The sequence below is a fragment of the Ambystoma mexicanum genome, chromosome 3q (assembly GCF_040938575.1).
Source record: "Ambystoma mexicanum isolate Mex_15411 chromosome 3q, UKY_AmexF1_1, whole genome shotgun sequence".
NCBI lineage: Eukaryota > Metazoa > Chordata > Amphibia > Caudata > Ambystomatidae > Ambystoma > Ambystoma mexicanum.
In genome coordinates, this window is record NC_090926.1 from 273,622,722 (window position 1) to 273,643,798 (window position 21,077).

Here is a 21,077-nt window from a genome sequence, read left to right on the forward strand (position 1 = left end):
GCGCTGAAGTTATATGTGGCCTGCACGAAGAGATTCCGGAAAACCTCTCAGCTCTCTGTGAACTTTGGTCCTATGAATCATGGGAAGGCCCTCCAAGGCTTCCATTTCCAGGTGGCTCTCCGGCTTGACAACCTACTGTCAGTGGTTGACAAACCGACCGCTGCCTGGCCGTCCGAGAGCCCATTCTACCAGGGTGATCACTGCTACAACGGTGTTCCTGTCTGGTGTGCCCCTGGTGGACATGCTACTCTAAGGTCGCTGCACACCTTCACAAAATTCTACTGCTTCGACGGGCATTCCAGGAGGAGTTCAGAGTCGGCCAAGCAGTGCTGTGCAACCTGTTCGCTTGAAGGTGAGGCTGGTGAGGCAGTAAGAGATGCTTATGTTGAGCCATGCCACCTCCCGTGGTTGTGCATGTGTGTACTGCTATGTATTCTTTATTCATGAGCATGTGAATCCATGCCAGGCCCCCCGTGCTGGAGAAGGAACAAGTTACTTACCTGTAACTGTTCTCCAGCATGGGTCTGGCATGGATTCACATGCAAACACTCCCGCCTACCCCTCTGCGGCTCTTAAGCTTGTTCGCGTTGCCACTTTACTTGCTACCACTGCCACTTTACTTGCTACCAAATCTGAAGATGGCTGCCTGAGGAGAGGAGGGGCTTGGGTAGAGGGCAGTCATTGGCTGGGGTCAGTATGGCCCAGTACTCATTGATTGGTTGTTAGGAGAAAGACGGTTCAGAAATGAAACAAACTAATTTTTTTTTTGTTTACCGAGGATTCCCAGCCTGACTGGGAATATTCATGAGCATGTGAATCCATGCCAGACCCATGCTGGAAACCAACAGTCCCTTGTTTGACAGATCCTTGTTTTGAAACTGGCCTAGTCTTAACTGAGCGGTTATCCAATAGTGAGCTGTCACTTTTTGACTTCGAGTATAGCAGACCTGGCAAAGCTATTGGAAGATCTTGAATGAATCAATATCACATCATTCGATAGTCTAAGTTTCCAAGATAAATGATCCTGTAAAGTGCTGACGCTAGATGGCTATGCAAAATGTACTTGCCACTCAGCCAACAATAAACCTAGGTTGCCCAAGCAGAGGGAAAGGGATTGGGATTGTCTATGGAGATAAATCTTAACTTTTTTTTTATTCAGCATTTGGAAATTGATTCTGTCGACCTACGAGGTCTTTATATTGAATTTAGGGGTGAGACTGCTCTATTAGTTTAACATTAATAATTGGCTATATGGCTCCAATGGTATGGTTATTTTGAACAAGTTGGACCATGTGAAAGTAAACTAGTATACTGAGAATGGAAAAATCCCCGTTACTATAATCGTGGGTTATCGCAACCTTCAATTCGAACCATTAAAGTTTGATCAAATAGAAGGATTTGATCGGGGATATTCCCCCCTCTGTTGCCACCGCAACACAGTAGACCATATAAATATGTATCCATCTACGGCCCAACGTTTCTATAAAATAGGTGTGAGTCTGTAATGGGAGGATTAACTTTGTACTACAAGCACTTGCATATCGCAAAAGTGGACAAATGACTGATTGGCCTCCCTGATTGGAGACATGCAAAAAAATATTACCGATCTTGGAAAGTGATCACGAAGCAATTTTGGGGGGGGATGAGGCGTGGGGTGAGGGGGTTTATCATACCAGAAACATTTGATAGTCAGGTTCTTTGCCCCACAAATGGGAGGAGACTTGAATGGCACCACTGATCTGGAAAAAAAGATTCCAACAGTTGACCTCAATTCAGTCCCAATTTCTGGGATCATGGTCCATCAGCCGTTCGACCCTCCATTAGCATGGGATTCATATGACAACCTGTAATTACTTGAGCCACTGTTTACGAAAATAGCAAAGGCGCTTTGGCTGTACAGTTAGCGGGCGATAGCTGGTTCAACAAGGAATGTAGAGGGGGGGAAAAAGAAACTTGGTGGAAGCCTTTAAAAACTCAAACAAATGGGGAAATAGCTCAAATATTTCTAATTGGCCATTAGAGTATAAAAGCCTGATCAAACCTAAATATTGCTAAAGCTCATGAGAAATATGAACCCTTGATACAGGCTAAAGAAATGTATCCAGAGTTTCTGGAAAATAATTAAATGAGGTACTAGTTCTGATTCGAATTATTTCCAAATATCAATAACTGAAAATGCATTTCCAATCACTGTATAGTGAGGATAGAACTGCTTTTTCTTTGATCTCAGATGCATTGTTGAATGATATTAGGAAACAAATTGAGGATTCTGGTGAAACTTTATAGAAATGTAATATTAATATGGGTACTGTGTTTTTCTTTAATGCAATTGTTGGATTAGGTAGAATCCTGGCAACGTGGAGCACTGGCCAGATTGTGCCATTACAAAAATTGATGATTTGCTAAGGGGAGGTAATTGCCTCCCCATTTCATTTCATTAAATGATGCACGTAGTAAGATTCATGGGAAAGTGCTTTCAACTATGGTAGAAGAGTGTAAGCCAAACACTAGTTCCATTAGCCACTTGCAATCTGGCTTCTCGAAGGGTGTTGGCACTATTGATAATAGTATGTGTTAATAAAGGGGCATTATAATTGATGATTGTTGACCTGATAACCGTGATTCCGAGAATGGAACCATGGCAAGCATTGATGAAGAACAATCCCCCTTTGCTTTTTAAGGCAATCATTGAGTAGTAGGACAACAGTACCGCTTCAATAAGATGGGTTGTGGGAGGCGAATGTTCAAGGGTAGCCCCTGTGAAAAAGTGTGTTAGGGTTGCATTTTAGCCGTTCAACATTTTTGATGAGGTACTTGATTGGCCACCGTTCTGGTCTTCGAATGCTCCATCGAATGAGGGGTAGGTGGTTGGAAGGGCCCATATGCTTAATGATGTTGGCGTATAGTATTGTACTAATATTTCATACATCCTATGGCCTAACCAAGCTCAAGCACCATTTTGTAAACTTTTGTAATATACGTGGCCTAACGATGGATTGTGATAAAAACAGTTATGTGCTCTGGGAAAAATCCTAGGTCCCGTGCACAATTGCACTTGGGCTTGCTTACAATGGGAACTACACATTGAAATCCTAGCAAGAAAGAGCAATGCCATTTTTGGGGTTCTCAAAATCCTTTGGTAGAACTTATCCCCAGCATTTGGAGATTTACAGAGCCCAGGTGCTTGCAGCTACGACTTAAGGAGCAGTGATATGTGGGCACTCGCATCAAACCTCACTTAGGAAATTACTTAATTAAAAAAATGTTTATTACTTCCAGTAAGTGCATCAAATGTGACGCTACAATTTGAGCTTAATATAACCCCTATTTAGGACCAAGTAACGTTCAAACCCCTTTTTATAATGAGTAAGAGTAAGGGCCTGTCAATCTTTTAGTACTTCCAGGTCTTCATAGATTTACTAGATTGTCAGGGAGTTGGTTCTCTTAAAGGTACATCAAGGCTTCCCTGTTAACATTAAGTTTAAGTGGTCTGTGGGTGAATCTAATCCGAATTGCTAAGGGCTGTAAGAAACGTGTAACTGATGCCCTACATAAATCCTTGGAGAGGGCTAGAAAATGTATATGCTGGTCTTTCAACAGGACAGATTTATGTAAATAACTAGCGGGTGTACAAGTGCTTGGCACAGTAATTCCTACGTCATTCCTAGTTTGAAATGTATTTAACTAAACCAATGCATTGTAGACGATATTGCTAGTCTTTCCCATAGGAGCTAGTGTGCACAAATTATTTTTCCAACTCTGGAGCAAGCCACATAAAGCTGATCATTAGAAAAGCATGAATCCCGTAAATCTGTTCCAACTACTTTGAGTTGGAGCATTGCGATTGCGCAGCAACATATTGGTGTCCGTTCTACAGTTAAGGCAGCAGTGACCTCAACATAAGTGCCCTTACGTGTAGGGCTGAAGCATGTAAGCTTCATACTGTTGAGATGGCATATATTAATCAAACTACGTGGGAAATGCAGCTTCTTTAATTATGGGATTTGCCACGATATGACGGACAACACCATTGCAGATATTATTGAATAGACCTGCACCGTTCCTGTCACCTGCATTACTATAAAAGCAATGTATTGTCGCCTGCATGACTTCAAAAGTGAATGCCGCTAATGTCGGCTAGAATGCTGATAGTGTGGAAAGTTTAGGAACAATGAAGTGCTGTGCTTAAGGAACCACGAGCGTAGAACTACGGCGCAAAGAACCATATGGTAAGTAGTAAGCATTGCATTTATAAAAAATAATCGAAAATGGTATCTTTATTTTATACTTGTTTGTCTACACCATGGAACCTACCCACATGCCTAATTTCAGATTTGTAGCATGTTGGGAAGTATGCTGAACATTTCAAACAGACACACACATCCACATATTTGCCATATATAAAGATATAAGATCTAAACCTTTTGCTTCTTCACTACTTTCGTCTAGCCTTTATTCAAATTTAGTGGATTGCACTTCCCTAATTTCATTTTTTTCTTTTCACTTCTCAGGGTAACACACTGAATATACTAATTAAAAAGGGACCTCAATAAAGCTTATTGTACTAAGACATCGATTTAAATGCAAATTTAATTCCCATTCCAGAGTCGACTCTTTGCCCATTTTACACCACAATGGCCATTGCCCAACATAGAATTTCGCCTCTTACACAAAGGCATACGAAAATAAATCTATAAAAATTGTTTACACCAGGTCTGGCTGTTTTAAGTCCTAAACAGTCAGATGGACGAAAATGGAGTTTGGTATATTTCCCCCATTTTACGTACTGAATTTAAGTTTTACTAAGAGGTTAAATCTTTCTAGCACAAAAGAAATTAAATAACTTGCATGAACTACAAAGGGTCATATCCATCCTAACTCCCTCTCCTTCCTTCCCAGGAATCACATAACTCATGGCTACAGTGTTTTATTTTGAAGACAGGATTATATTAAGGAATGATATGGATGATATGTAAATTAATAGGCCTGACCTGTAATCCAATGTGTGTAATGTCCCTGCTAAAACAGCGGGTTTGGTTGCTACCATATTTTCCCACATCGGCATTGAAGAAACCTAGTTGTCTTCATGAATGCAGAACACCTAGCTCTCTGTTTCTTTAAAAGTCCTGCCACATTAATAAGTCTGGCTCTTCAGTGATTTGTGATCTACAAAAGGTTATACATTTCCTTACAGCAGCTATAGTTCACATATTCCTATGCATGCTGTTTTTGTTCTATTCAAAAAGCAAATCTGGTCTCTTTAGACATCGCTTCTATCTGGTCTCTCAACCTCCTTTTGTGGGGAAAATTATTGAAGAGTGTATAAACACCTCAGTGACATAACTGTTGGAGTTATTTTAAACAATCAAGCTGGGTTTAGAGTAGGTAGATGGACCACTTTGGTCTTGGTGGGCTCTTTTCACTGAACAAGCTAATCACACTCATGCAGTCAAGGACAGCCAAGCCACCTCATGCCATCTGGGGTTTGACCTACCTTACCTATCCTTTGAATTACTCTTTTGCTCCCCTCCTTCACACCCACACCAAACTTTCACCACTTCATTTACTGGCCCCCAGACACTTTATCCCAAATTCCACACTGAATGGTCAGACTTCACTATACAACTCCTTCATGGTCTACATCACCTCCAAAATACATATAATCTAAGCTTTCCCTCTCCACAGGGCAATTGTCTCTCCACTTGGACCACCTTCTTCCTATGGCTTACCCATCCAAAACTGAATACCTCCCTGCTCCCCACTCACACCTCCCCAAATGAAAGAAAACATCACTGACAATCCACACAGCCCTCTACGCCAGCCAAGTTTCCTAGGCTTCACTGTCAACCCCCACATATATTCTTCCCACACCACAAAGCTTGCATAGGAGGTGTAACAGGAGGCTGCATATTTTGGTTATGGCAGCTAAGACTCATCCTTCCTGTTGTGATGCATCAGTCCAGACAAGTAAGGGAACGCAGTACAGCTTTATTAAGCTTGGTATATGAGCCACTGCTCCAGGCTGCCCATCTATTCAACCACTCTCTCGAACATTGTGTCACACTTTCTACCCTGTTAGCACAGAAATGAGAATTCTCCCTAATTCCCTTCAACCTGGGAGACCTCCAGCTCTTTTGCTGGACTTTAGGACTTTTTAATTTTAACACTGGAGTGGGTGAGACCTTTTGCTCACTCATGTGTTTTTGACCTGATTTGGATTGTATGTTTCTTCGGTTTTTGGAGTCTGACAAATTCCATAGGCATCTACGTGTTGTATGGTGACACACAGCACCTTCAGTGCAGTGTCAAAGAGAAATCCTTTAGATTTTTCATACAGTTTAAATGCCTTGTCTTGTGTGAACTACTGTTCCCAAGAATAGTAAAGTGAAATTGACTTTACTTTTTTCTCTTTGTAGGTCCAACACACACCATCTTATGTGGTGGAGTGCTGTGGGGGTTACCTAGTAGCCCCTTATCCTACATTCTCATGTTTAATTTTTTTTTTAGGTTACCCTCACCCTCCAGAAGAAGGGCAACCTCTCTGTACTTAAATGGCTGTTGGCAGTGGTTTAATGTTCCTACCATTGTGATTTTCTACTGCAGTTTGAATCCTCAGTTGCATTGTAGCACCCATGGGTGACAATTTTGTCAACATTACCCGGTCTTCTTTTTTCGCCATTTTCTGTTTGTGAGGTCTTTCTTGGGTTTTACTCTGCGTGCCAAGCCAGGTTTGAGCCATTTTTTAGTTTTTGCCTTTGTTGGGCTTCAATCCTGAAACCCGATTTCTGTCTCCAGTGTGTCTGGAAAGGCCAGATGTGAGGGAGGTTTCTGAAACTCCCCTGTCCTTTGTGCCTGCATGCAACCAGTCCTGGCTGGATGTCCCGTCAGCCACCCTGCTGTGTGACTGATAGCCTAGGCTGTGCATGAATGGGAGAAACCTGCTTAAAAGGCGAGGGTTTTGGGACTAGAGGCAGTCGATCACTGGGAGAAACGCCCAACTAAAACCGTAAACTAAGCTTGCTGCATCCTCCTGCCATTAGAATTGCCCGGTGAAGCCCTGCTGCTGTGCTGAAACTCCTTTTTCTAATCGACGAACTCCACTGGACAATCTTCCCTGATTGGCTGTACTACTTCGCTGCTGCAAGAACCCCGAGATCCAGGTGTCGAGAAATCCGTAGTCTAAGGCAGCATCTGCAATCCGGCCAGAAGCTCCTGGAGTCTCCTAAGGACCCTCCTGAAGCAGGACGACAAGAGCTCAAGTCCCCTCACCAGATTGCAGGACTCGGAGTGAAGGAATCCCAACCGGTATCCCAGATCCACGGTGGTGCTGATTACCACATGCTGAAACTGCGCAGTGCCACTGATCTGAAAAGAGCCCATAGCTGCTGACGACTTCAATTGCTGCCGTAGGAGTCCTCCTGAAGTCCTCCCTCTTGTCCCCATGACTGAGGCTCAGGAACGCAGGATCTGCATCGCTGCAACAGGATCGAATCCAACTGGACCACTCTTCTTCAAACCAGAGGTACAGTTTAGACTTTGGGTTTTCCTCAATGTATTTTTGAGCTGTGATCTTCTCAGTTGATTTGCATTGGCTTACCTTAGAGTTGATTCCAACTGTTTTCCACAGGCTTAACAGCTTGTGACCTTTGTGCAAGACCTTTATTATCTAAGAAGTACCTCAGCTCCATAGACTGTGCTCCAATTGACCTTGGCTGTACTTGCTCCCTGCAGACTCTTGTAGTCCATTAACTTTGACATTTCTATTTCTGTCCCCCATACGTGGTTACTTGTTTTAGACTGTTATTGCCGGGAAAGGGTTGTCTAGACTTCATTGGAAGATTTAAGTATTCTCCCATGCCCTGAGAATCTGGTTAACCTTTCTGTAACCTCAGAATCTGCAAGTATAACTAGTGATGTATAAATGCCATTACTGTCCTTGTGAATTAAGTCACCTCCGGGTGTAGGACGTGTGTAAAAAGCATCTGAAAAGAGTATCCACTAACTTGTGCTGATTCTGGTTAAGTATTTTAAAGTATATTTGATTGTTACATATCTTGCATATTTAAAAATTGATGTAAAATAAAGAACTGTTTATAATTGAAACCTTGAGTGTAAGTGTTACTTGCATTTGCAAATTTCATTGCTACAGCTTTACAGCTAACATTTACCCCTCTTGAGAGAGGCCTGGCTGCTCAGTCACACTATCAACTTGTGTTGTACAGACCTATACCAAAAGGTGGTTACCTGATACCAAGCAGATAAGTGTGTAGTCTCAGTGTTACTACATCAATTCTTACCTAACATACCCCAAATGTTTGGTGTAACCATGGAGCAGGAACATTCAACATCTACTTTGCATGAGAACTTCCCCTTCACTATTTCGTGCCACAGTCGAGGTGCTAGGTTTGTCAAATCTGGACAACAAAATGTAATCCCCAACACCCCTGCATGCCCTCTGGGCAGGGGCCACACTGTCTAAAAGTTTAACTATTATGAATAAAATGAATGAATTTGGAAAAATCAAACTAGATTCAGTTCAATGGAGCGATGTTCGACACACTACAGTAGTGCATCCTTCGGTGGAGAGACTTTGATCCAAATGAAGGGCCTTCACCTGAGCAAATGCCAAATCAATGAGGTAGAGGTTACCCTCATGTGATCGATCACCTGATATATATCTTCATCCCTCAAGCCAGTCTACACTTGAGACTAGTTTGGCCACTGATCCTCCGGGTGTGTGACGGATCAGTGGTCCCAGGTCCTAGGCTCATGGGAAAACAAATTGAATCGGAGTCTGACACAATGGTGCCAAAACAGCGATCCTGTCATTGGGGTTCTGCTGAACGAACGCTGGTCACAGAAGCATCCATGGAACCCTGTGGATGTCATTTGAGGGGTCACCTCACAGCTTTAGTGACTTGATTAGCGAAAGAAAACTTGTTGCATCACAACAATGAAACTCAAAGCAGCGTACTTGACTCCAAAAGCTTTCCTTCCTTTCAAGCGCCTGACAGGCAGGTGTGCACAGACAGCCCAAACACATTTATAATATTCACATTATTTTCCAATACTCCCAAGATCTCACACATGTATGGGGAATTATTTATTGTAGTTTATTAATGAAATGATAAACAAAACAAGAGTTACAAATGGCCAACTATTTGGCAGCCTGAACATAGTACTAATTTGCACTTGGTATGCCTTGTAATTGCATGCGGTCCTCGCACAACACCTTTTACAGGTTATACTGCACTAATAAATCCCAAATCCGCTCCAGCTATCATGGAGAGCAAACAGCCACGGTGTATCCCTGCTTGCACAGCCCAACTGAAGGCATAACTCATTAACTCATCCCAATGTCCCATAGAAAATAGTGACAAGCAATGAGTGGCTTGGAGCCCATGACACTCATTGCCTCACAATGGACTTTATACCATAAGCAGTTAAACACTCCCAGTAAGCTCTCCCTGTGCTGCCAATGAGCTCTGCCTTAATGCCAGTAAGACAGAGATCATCCTCATTGGGAACCCTGTTCTCGCTTTCCCACTTTGACTCTGGCTGGCCTCCACTGGTCCTGTGCACTCGCCCACCAGTGAGGCAAAAAATCTCAGGGTCCTCTACGACTTCACTCGCTCCTTCTCTTCTCACATTTCGGACATCTCCATTCCACTACCAGTTGCACCTCCTCATAAGTACTACTTTTTCTCACTTTCCCCCAGTGGCTCACCATCTCCAGAGCCCTGGTTCTCTCAGACTGAACTACTGCAACAGTTTTTTTCAATCTTCCTACTTCTACTTTCCGAGCTCTTAAACTTATCCAGAACAGAACCGGAAGACTTCTCCTTGGCCTCAAGCCCAGGGACGGCATCCCTCCGGCGCTGAAATCCCTCCACTGTCTAAAACGCTCTTCCTAAATACTCTCCTTCTAGAGCCCTTAGCTCGGCCTCCAACTCTGTAGGAGAGCCAATTCTCCTAACAGATTCAGGGATGGATCTTTATCCTCTGCAGGTGCCTCCCTCTGGAACAGCCTCCCTGTCTTGAGCCGGACTGCTTAGGTTCGTTAGACTCCTCAAGACCTTTCTCTTCTCCTCTTTCTCTCTCCCTCTCCCCTGCTAACATACTTGCTCTTCTCTCCTGCTTCCCTCCTCCTTTCATCTCCCCAACTTGCTCAGTTTCGCTCACTGGTCGCCTGGCGCACCTCCAGAGCCACACAGGTCCCAGACTCTCCCACCAGTCCTGCCTTTACATTCGGGCCGCTACACTCTGCTTAACGCTACTGCACTCAGAATTTGTTCCAGAAGAAGGGCAACCTCTTTGCACTTAACCCTGGCCCCGGCTGGACTGGGCGCAATTGTCCCCCTCACGTCCTGGCTGCGCACTTGCGCGACCTTGAATGTACTAGGCCTAGCAAGATCGTTTGTCCTGTCCCCTCAGTCCCCCCCTCCCTATCTTGGTTGCGCCTGAAACACTTGTGCATAGGCGCATTAGTGATGACCAACCACCAATCAATCTGAAATGTCACCAGTCCCAGTGCAGTAGTTTATTGTTCTGTATGTCACCCCCTCTCTCCCCATGCTTTGGCATGCACTTGCACGATCTGACAGTCATTGGGCATAGTTCGGTAGTTTCTTGTTTGTATTCTTCTCTTCCCGCATGCCCCACCCACACACCCTCCAAGTCACCCACCCACCCCTTCTCTCATTCCTTCCTGTCACATACTAGTAAATGCCTCAGGTCCTGCTAGTTATTTTTTTGTTAGATTATTTGGAAACTTCAAGGCCTAAGAATGACTGTGTTTGCTTGTTCCCTTTGCGCCTTGGAGCGCTTTGAAGCACTTCACTTGTGTATAAGTGCTTTACAAATAAACAATTGCCATTTAAATTTGCGTAAGCTCTCAATTTACACAGTACTAGCGTAGTGTTCTAAAATTTCCCAAATCTCCTGAAAAACAAGTAGTTGTTGCAGAAATCCTGGTTGTGCCGCCGAAAATATATAAAGCATACGAGTATGCCACATAGAACCGTAATGGCAACCAGTTTGATGAGGCTCGGGACCCATCGGAGAAGAGGCGCCCCACCTACCCAGGACAGTACCCAACACCTGCAATCCCGTAAGGTGACAACACTTTTACTGCTTTCTGCCTAAATAAGACTATTTCAAACATGTATACAATATTTCAGCTTCTCTGAACAAGTTGCATAATAGTTCTCTATAAAGGGCCTCAATCACCCTGATAAGGTACAAAGACAATTCATAGCATTAACACTTCTTTCAGAAAGAAGATATAATGGCTACCAGTCTTTTTTTTTTTTTCTTCTTTTTTTTTTGTCTGATTTTAGCTACCTCACAAAGTGAAAATATCCCCTTGCTTTGCACCCCAATCACCACACACTGCCCAGGTGACTTCTAAATTGGGGGGGGGGGTTAAAACACCCCCTGCCCCATGCTGCCCTTACTCACCTGTGTCTCACTCCACCCCTGACATCCCGTTCCCAAAAACACACACACACCGCAACACTTACCTGTTCTCCTGTGCCTATCAGCCCCTGCGCGCGCTCTTATGCAGCAGGGGCATGACCGTTTGATTTAGAAAGACCACTCTGTGCGGTAACCGAGCAGTCTTTCTAAATTGATCTTCTTTGAATTCGGGCTAGTGAAAACTATCTTTTCACTTAGTACCATAAAATGTTCTGTCATATTTACGCTTTTTGCAGGATAGTAACTCGCATCTAGTACCTGAGAAAATAATTGCGTTCAAGCTGTACCAGTTCTTGAAATTTCATCTAGGATCTGGATCTTTAAAGCAAGCAGTTTGTTTTTGTAGTCCATGTAAAATGCAGATGTCAAAGGATTGCTTGCCTAGTTACTCTAAGGTATATCCTTCTCCTTTGGGCCCATCTGAATGCCGTTTCACAAGTAATTTTACTGTATAGGGTGGTCCTATAATGAAAATGGGTCAAGCAATGTCTCTTATGCATACTTCTACAAATAAAGTTTAGGCTATATTGGTCCTACTATACATGTTATATTGACTTTAGCATACACACATGAATACTTTGTGCCACGTGTTTAACCTGCAAATTAAGAAAAATAAAAGCAAACATAGAAAATGCCTAAATTGTTGGTTAGCTAGGTTTCAAATTTCTTTTACTCGCTGCTTGTGGTAGCGCAGTGGTTGTACCAATGAAGCTTTTTCTCTAATAAAGCAAACAATGTGTACTTTGGTAAACGGAATTCCCACAAGTGAACTTAGTATTTTCAACTAGAGCAGACCATGCAAGTACAATTTGAAGTCGGTGTGAGTGAAGGAAAGTGTGTATACTTACTTGCTAGGTCTAACCAATCTCCTTTTGATTTTCCCCATCTCTCGACAGGCTCCCCACTGTGAACATGCCTTCTGTAATGCCTGCATCACACAGTGGTTCTCACAGCAGCAGACGTGTCCTGTTGACCGTAGCGTAGTGACTGTGGCTCACTTGCGCCCTGTCCCGCGGATCATGCGGAATATGCTTTCAAAGCTACAAATTACTTGCGATAATTCTATTTTTGGCTGTTCTGCGGTGGTTCGACTAGACAACCTGATGTCTCACCTAAACGACTGTGAGCACAATCCAAAGCGTCCTATGACCTGTGAGCAGGGATGTGGGTAAGTGTGGCTGGTGTATCTGAAGAACTGGGGGTTGCGGGGTTGGGGGGGAGCATGAAAGAAGCATCTACTGACTTCATATTTAAGACTCGAGTGTTTAAGGGTGGACCCACCATGCAAAGGCTTATTGTCAACATGCTAATTTAAATTGGGGCCCTGTTTTTGGGGGGTGCGGGGGATTTGATTGTCTTTGAGGGAGGAACACATGGGACAGCAATGTTTAATAAACTAATGAATTAAGTGTGCCAGCTCTCTGTGTACCTAAAGAACCCCTTTGCTCTTCCTGTCTCCCAGGGCATAGGCTATTTGAGGGGGGAAAAGCCTGTATTGTTCGCAATTGTGAGTACTCCTTAACTGTCAAATAAGCAGTGATGCATCTCATATAGTGGAACATCTGAGTTAAGTTTAGCATTACAGAAAAATTGAATGGCCTTTTTTAGGAAAGATTTAATTTTTGCAGGTTTTCCCATCTTTCGTTGAGACTCGCATCTTATCTGTGGACTGTTATCTTGACCTATTTTTGCTGATGGAGGTCTTTTTAACCTCACTGCCTTGCTTAACGTACTTTTTTTGGAGATTTGGTTTAGTCCTTCAGACTACCAGTGCCGTCCTCCATTGATGGACAGTATTGCAGGGGCATCTCTCATTCCATCTTGTTTGAGGACAAGTTTCCCATGACCAGTGTAGCTTAGATGGGCATCCGACAGTGGTACTTTATGTTAACACTTTATGGGTGCACTCATGTGCACTTTTACTTAAATCGCATAGCACTTTTGTCACTTGTTGGGACAATTTTCTTCGAGGCCCTGGCCCAGGTATAGACCCTTTACAAATACCCCCTTCTTACTTAAGATGGTTGACAAAATTGCTGCCATAAAATTACAAAAGCACTTGGAAGTCTCACAATCATTGCACATGAAGCAATCTGGCTTCCGCAGCAATCGCGGTACGGAGTGCTCTCCTGGATTTACAAAAACAGATGGTGGCTACTTTGGAAAAGAGCAAGAGAGGGCTGTTCTTTCTTGATTTATCAGCAGCCTTTGATTAATTGGGACCACAAACGCCTGCTACATATTCTTGCCGAAACAGGAAATTGCTCAGAGAATTGTGTGGATGGACTCAGGATCTGCTAAGGGATGCCTCCTCAGAATCATCCCAGATATATTTGTTAATCAGTGACGGGAGGGGAAAATGCGGTTTACACAATTCTTTTTATTCAGGCTTGTGGTACACATTTCGAGGGTATTGGGTCCTCCGACGTATTCCATATCTGACATGTAATCACCACAGCTGTGCTGCTTCGGAAACTTTTGTCTGCGTCCTGCGTCGATGCGCCGTCGTCGAGGACCTCCTCCGACGTCATCCGATGTGATAAGTAGGACGCACGACGCCCGTAGCCTCAGTTCCGTTTTTTCCGCGAACGTGTTGCTTCGTGATTCTCGGTTCACGCCTCGACTCTTTAGAGTTCTGTTCTTCTCGGTTCTTCGAACCTGTTCGTTTTTGTGATAATCCTTCGTTTGAAGATGTCTTCTACTTCGTCTTCGACCCCGCGTCCGGGTTTCAAGAAGTGCGGGGAGTGTGGGTCCAAGATGTCGGTGACGGACTTGCACGACGCCTGCCTCTGGTGCCTCGGGGAGGCCCACGACACGGATGACTATCGACTGCCAGTCGCTCACGACCACAGCCTTACGCGAACGTAAGAAGTTGTTGTCGGTAGGTCGGGTGTCCAAGCCCAGGAAGTCGAAGTCTGCGGGGCTTTCGACGGATGATTCGAGGGGTGACTCTCCGCATCATCGTCGGAAGTCTCGTGGGTCTCCTTCTATGAGTCGGTCTTGCCACTCCTCAACCTCTTTGAGGCATTCTCGGAAGCGCCGGCACCGGTCGTCTTCCAGGGACTCTGCCCGGCACGTCGCTTACCCCACCAGCCGTGCGACGCCGGAGGAATGGGCTTCCTTCGGGAAGAAAATGCTGGCGATTCTTGAGTCGCAGGGTACTAAGCCGTCCGCGCCCCCGAGTGGGGTCGGTCGTGAGAGGTCGAGAGACACTGCTCGCAAGAGTGGCCGGCATGAGTCACGGGAGAGGTCCCGTTTTGACAAGGGAACTCGTTCTCGACGTACCCGTTCCAGGTCCCGGTCCTAGACGCATTCGAGACCGTGTGCACCTGTGAGGTCTTCGAGGAAGACATCGACGTCTGAGGCGTCGACAGGCTTTCTCGAGGCTCCGGCTCCGAGGAAGTCGTCGACGCTCAGGTCGTCGAGGGACACGCTCGGGGCTCCGGCCTCGAGGGCTGTGTCGACGCCGCCGATGCTGGAGGCGCTGCATCCGACGTCGTCGCCGATTTCCTCGACGTCGTCGCCGATCCACTCGGCGCCGATGCCGGTTCTCTCGACGCCGGCGCCGATTCGCTTGACGCCTTTCGTGTCGGAGGGACCCCGTGGCACGGGAGGACCGCCTAGGAAGGCTCTGGTTAAGAGCAAGCACTCTCGGGGTGCCTTCTTTTCGCCACCTGGACTATATTTCAGAGGCGGATGAGGATTCTGATGGCCTGGTTTCTAGTCAGGTTCCAGATGAAATTGTCTCGGGCCATAGTCAGTTTGACGATTTGAGACAGTCACTGCATGATGCCAGTGGACTGGACACCTCTCCGGAGGTGGAGTTTTGTAGGCCTGAGACCTGGCTCTCATGCCGATTCCTCGTACCGGCGCCTTATGGCTAGGGTTTCTGAGTACTTGGGATGGTCTTCTCCCCCAGGGGAGTTTGTGCAGGATGATCTGACGGACATCCTTGATGTTGGTCCCCCAACTGATCCGGTACTGCCGTTCCATATGGCTTTACAGAGAAGTGTGGCGGCGGCTTGGACTGCTCCGGAGAGTCTCCTGGCGGTGGGCAGATCCTTGTCGCGAAAATACCGTCCAGCCAGTAGCGACCCCTGCTACTTGACCAGGCACCCTCCGGAGAGTTTGGTGGTGCAGGCGGCCCCGGCAAAGCAGGCGTCGTACCCTACCATCCCTCCTGATAGGGACGACAAACGTTTTGATGGCTGGGCGCAGAAAGTGTTTTCTTCTGGTGGTATGGCGCTTCAGGCGGCCAACTCCATTTGTGCCTTGTCTCGTTTCACTCACACTCTGTGGAACTGTGTTGCGTTAGCGGCTGAGCATATTCCCGAAGGGGACAAACTGGATGGTTTCCTTGCTATGGTCCAGGATGGTAAGGATGCCATGTGTGAGTCCATTCAGTCAGGTTTGGACTTAGCTGAATGCGTCAGTAGGTCCATGGCGGCGAGCACCGTGATACGCAGGTTTGCGTGGTTGCGGAAGTCGGGGTTTGCTTCTGATGTACAGTCTCGGCTCCTCAACATGCCCTTTGACGGTGAACACCTTTTTGGCAGCAAGGCTGACGAGAGCCTTGAGAGGTTGCAGACCTCGAAAGCTGCAGCAAAGTCGTTGGGCGCTGCAGCTCGCCAACCTCCGCCTTTTCGTCCTAGGGGACAGCAGTGGAGGGGGTGGTTCCTTTAGCTATTACTCGTCCTTCAGTAAAGCGAGAGGAGCTGGCAGTCAAAGAGGCCAACGCAGGGGTACCGGAGGTGGACGACAGGGTACCCGTGGTGCCAAGGCCGCTCGGGCAGTTGCCTCTTTGCCCTCAGGTAACGCCGCGGCCGCTCCCACTCAGTCATGAGGCCATGTCCCATGGTTCGCCGGTTGGGGGAAGGCTGGCGCAGCATCTTGTAGAGTGGCATGCCATTACTTCAGATGTGTGGGTTCTGGAGATCATAACCCACAGCTACTGTCCTCGACAATCCACCAGGGAACCTCTCTTTGCAGAGTCCGGATCCGCTCCTTGCGCAGGAAATTCAAGCCCTGCTGGAGAAAGGCGCCATAGAACTGGTGCCTGTAGCGGAGAGGAACAAGGGATGGTATTACCCTTATTTTTTGATTTCGAAGAAAGACGGGGGATTGAGACCCATCATGGACTTGCGCGGTTTGAACAAACTCCTCAGGAAGGACAAGTTGAATATGGTTACTCTCTCTCAAGTCCTCCAGGCCCTTCAGCTTCAGGACTGGTTTGTGTCACTCGACCTCAAGGATGCTTACTTCCATGTGCCGATCCATCCCAAGCACAAGTACCTGAGGTTCGCGGTTGGCGACTCGCACTTTCAGTTTTGGGTCCTGCCGTTCGGATTGACCTCCGCCCCGAGGGTTTTCACCAAGCTCATGGTGGTGGTGGCAGCGCATCTCAGGCAAGGGGGGGGATTCACGTCTACCCCTACCTGGACGATTGGTTGATCAGGGGGAGCTCTCCCGAGCAAGTCCTGGATCATCTGTCCGTCACCTGCCGCTCCCTTCACAGGCTGGGCTTCTCCCTCAATTTAAAGGAGTCCCATTTGACGCCAACACAGCGGCTCCAGTACATCGGAGCAGTGCTCGACACTTCCCTGGGGCAGTGTTTTCCTCCCCAGGTGAGGGCTCTTCACATTCAGCAGATGGTGCACAAGTTTCAGCATGCCCAGACGCTCCCAGCGTTCGAGTTCTTGAGGTTGCTCGGCCTCATGGCATGCTGCATTCTTCTGGTGCCAGAGGCTCGCCTGCGGATGAGATCTTTGCAGTGGGCGCTCAAGACGCAATGGTCGCAGTCCTCCGGCAGGATGTCGGACCCGGACCAGGTGCCGCCCTCGGTCGCCCGGGACCTTCTGTGGTGGGCCGTCGAAGGCAACTTGATGAAGGGGGCTCCATTTTGGCTTCCATGGTCGGAGGTGACGATCGTGACGGATGCATCCCTCACGGGTTGGGGAGCTCATGCCAACGGGCTGACAGTCAGCGGTCGTTGGTCTCCGTCGGAGTCCAGACTCCATATCAATCTGTTGGAGCTGAGGGCCGTCAGGCTAGCCCTGAAGGCTTTTCTGCCAACTGTGCGAGGAAAGAGTGTCCTGATCCTGACGGACAACACAGTGGCCATGCACTACCTCAACAAAAAGGGGGGGAGGGGGGGGGGCAGGGTCACTTCCTCTGTGCAGGGAGGCGATGCAGCTAGAGTTCTGGGCCATCCAGCAGGAAGTTTCGATCTCGGCAGTTCATCTGGCCGGAGACGAAAACACGACGGCGGACGCTCTGAGCAGGCAGAGCACGATCTCTCACGAGTGGGAGTTGGCTCAGGAGATTCTCCTGGAGATCTTCGCCCTTTGGGGGACCCCTCAAGTGGATCTCTTCGCCTCCAGTGTCAACCGGAAGTGCGAAAGGTTTTGCTCGCGGGAATTTCCTCCAAAAGGAGCCTTAGGAGACGCGTTCGTGGTGGAGTGGTCGTTCCCGCTGCTGTACGCGTTTCCTCCTGTCCCCGTCATCCCGCAAGTGCTGCGGAGGTTACGGAAGTTCGGTTCCCGGATGATCCTCATTGCTCTGGCGTGGGCTCGGAGGACGTGGTACCCGGACCTTTTTGACTTGTCCATCTGCCCTCCACGTCGTCTTCCCTACCGAGACGATCTGCTCTCACGGGAGGGGGGGGGTCAGGTTCTCCATCCAGAGGTCGGATCCCTCAACCTTCACGCTTGGCTTCTGAAAGGTTGAGGTATAGGGATTGGGACCTCCCTGAGGACGTGATGGAGGTGTTGCTTTCGGCCCAAAGGCCAGCAACAAAGTCTCTGTACCGTTGGCGTAAGTTCTGCGACTGGTGCAGAGTTCAGAATGTGGATCCTTTTGCATGTGACATCCCCATGGTTCTGTCCTTTTTACTTTCTTTGGCCCACAGGGGCTTGCAAGTGGGTACCATTAAAGGTTACCTGGCGGCGCTGTCCATCTTTAAGCGCTCGTCTGAAGAGTGTTCTTACTTTAAAATCCCTTTAATTTCACAGTTTCTGAAAGGGCTCACTAATGTGTTCCCTCCGTCACCTTTCCTGGTGCCCGGTTGGGATTTAAACCTTGTTCTTAAGTTTCTTATGGGTGCTCCGCAGAGTGAGTGAGTTACAGGCACTTTCAGTTAAACCACCCTTCACTGTATTTCACAAGGACAGGGTTGTCCTTAGAGTTCGTCCTTCTTTTCTTCCGAAGGTAGTGTCGGAATTTCAATTGGCCCAGAAGGTTGTTCTTCCGGCATTCTATCCTCCTCCGCATCCTGGTAAGGAAGAGGAGAGGCTCCATAGGCTTGATCCTAGGAGAGCTTTAAGCTTTTATGTTTCACGCATGTCCCGGGTCAGAGTGGACGATCAACTCTTTATTGGTTACGCTGGAAAGCGTTTGGGGCAAGCTGTGACGAAACACTTTGTCTCGCTGGATTATTTTAGCCATCTCGGAGTGTTACCGCTTGGCGGGTAAGGACCCACCGGCTGGCTTGAGAGCCCATTCTACAAGAGGTGTGGCTGCATCTACTGCCCTGCAGAGGGGTGTTCCTATTCGCAACATCTGTGATGCAGCCACCTGGGCTTCAGTACATACATTTGTACGTCACTATTCCCTCGACTCCATCCGGGGACAGGATCTGGCCTTTGGCAAGGCGGTCCTTTGCTCTGCTATTTGATTGGCTATTCTAAATTTTGATTCTAAATTCTTTCCCTCCTCCTTGCTCTGGTACTGCTTTGGGAGTCTGTCATAGATATGGAATACGTCGGAGGACCCAATCCCCTCGAAGAACAAGTTACTTTCTTACCTGGTAACGTTCTTTCGATGGGATGGTCCGACGACGTATTCCATATCGCTCCCGCCCTGCCTTCCCCGCTGCAGAATTTCTTTTGCGATTGCAGCTTACGTTCTGCAAGGCTTTGTGTCTGACTGGCAGTTGACTAATGTCACACGTTCTGGGGGAAAAAACTACAACTGAGGCTACGGGCGTTGTGCGTCCTACTTATCACATCGGATGACGTCGGAGGAGGTCCTCGACGACGGCGCATCGACGTCATCGACGCAGGATGGAGACGCCGAAAAAAGTTTCCGAATCAGCACAGCTGTGGTGATTACATGTCATAGATATGGAATACGTCGTCGGACCATCCCATCGAAAGAACGTTACCAGGTAAGAAAGTAACTTGTTCTTCTTAATCATAGGTGTAATGGGTAAAGAAACAACAAATCCTGGTTCTCGGAACCGGGCCACTTGGTTACTCTTCGCTGACTCCTGCTCCAAACAGTTAGGCAATGACCCGTGTGTTCTCGGTTTTCTGGGATACAGTTTATCCATTGGGGCCTGAACGACTCCCTCCTGTCTCTCAGCCGTTTGGTTTTCTTCTCCCTTTTCGGGCGTACAACGAAAATAAAAGTCCTTCAGAGACACGTGAGCCCGGCTTCTACTCGTCAGCTGGGCGCATGTCTCGGTGACCGAACCGGTCCATTCTGTCTTGTGCAAATGAAATAAAGATCCCCAGCGCACACTGAGTCTGGCTTTGCCTCTGCGGCGGAACCGTGGATACGGCTCCGTTAGATTCCCTTCTGCTCCGTTTCCTAGTATGCCTAATGGAAATCTCCCGAGTTCTCACTCCATTCCTCTCCGATTCTGGGCAGAGATCGCTGTGGAAAACCGAGACCCCCATGAGTCCTTGCTTGTCAAATTTAAACCACTCTCCGCCCCTCCCCTCCAATTAGTGTTCTCCCTCTCCTCCCGGGATGCTGGCTTCGTCCCCTCCCAATTTCCTGCACCTGGTGTTAGTGTTTCTCCCATCACCCACTACGTTCCTTGTTCAGTCTCCACCCCTTTCCAATCCCCCATCTTCTCTTGTGCTGGCCCCCGGACATAAGGTAAGTGTCTTCTGTGTGTTGTATGCATCCTCCGTTTTCTGTTCTTTCCAGGAGTCTGTGGTTTCGTTTAGTCACTTGCGATTATGGGATCTGTAGTCCCTTTTATCTCTGGTTTTTTTGCTACTAAGTGTCCGACTGCTGATGGGAGTTGCAGTCCATGAGCCTGTCTGTGTAGCTGCATAGTTAGCCTTAGGTTCCTGGGGGTTAGTCTCTGGATGTACCTGCATTGTTAATCTGTCAATGCAGAGGTCTTTAGTCTCTCTGTGCCCTTGGAACCTTCTGCTGTGACTGGTCGGATGCCTCATATCCGGACGTGTCCTTTAGAACAGTAGCTGTGTTTTCCCCATCTCACAATATTATTTATTTACTTGTATATACAAATCAGTTTTTTGGCTACAAGTATATTATAACACATACAGTTAAAGAACATAAAAACGGGACAAGTACCAAATAGTATAACAAATCATATACCTATGTTAAGTCCCTTGTGATAGCTCCTCTAACATCTCAGTACATGTGTAATAAAATGTGACCATATGATAAATCAGATTAACATAATTTCCCTCAAACATGGTCCACAGCATATGCCTATCTTCACAATTTAACTTAATACAATACGCTTTCATATAATTCCTTCTAATAGCGTTCAGACTAACACAATGACGCATGATATGTTCTACGGACTCTATTTCCATTTCGCAATACAGGCGCTCAGA

General features: G+C 47.0%; 1 protein-coding gene across 2 annotated transcripts in view; it reads left to right on the forward strand.

Annotated features, from left to right (window-relative positions):
* RNF41 (ring finger protein 41) overlaps positions 1-21,077 on the forward strand; it is a 382,702-nt gene that overhangs the window by 161,157 nt on the left and 200,468 nt on the right. For both annotated transcript variants that reach the window (XM_069653751.1, XM_069653750.1), the window contains one exon: positions 12,375-12,646. In XM_069653751.1, coding sequence (XP_069509852.1) covers positions 12,375-12,646 — 272 coding nt within the window. The remainder of the gene's footprint in view (positions 1-12,374; positions 12,647-21,077) is intronic.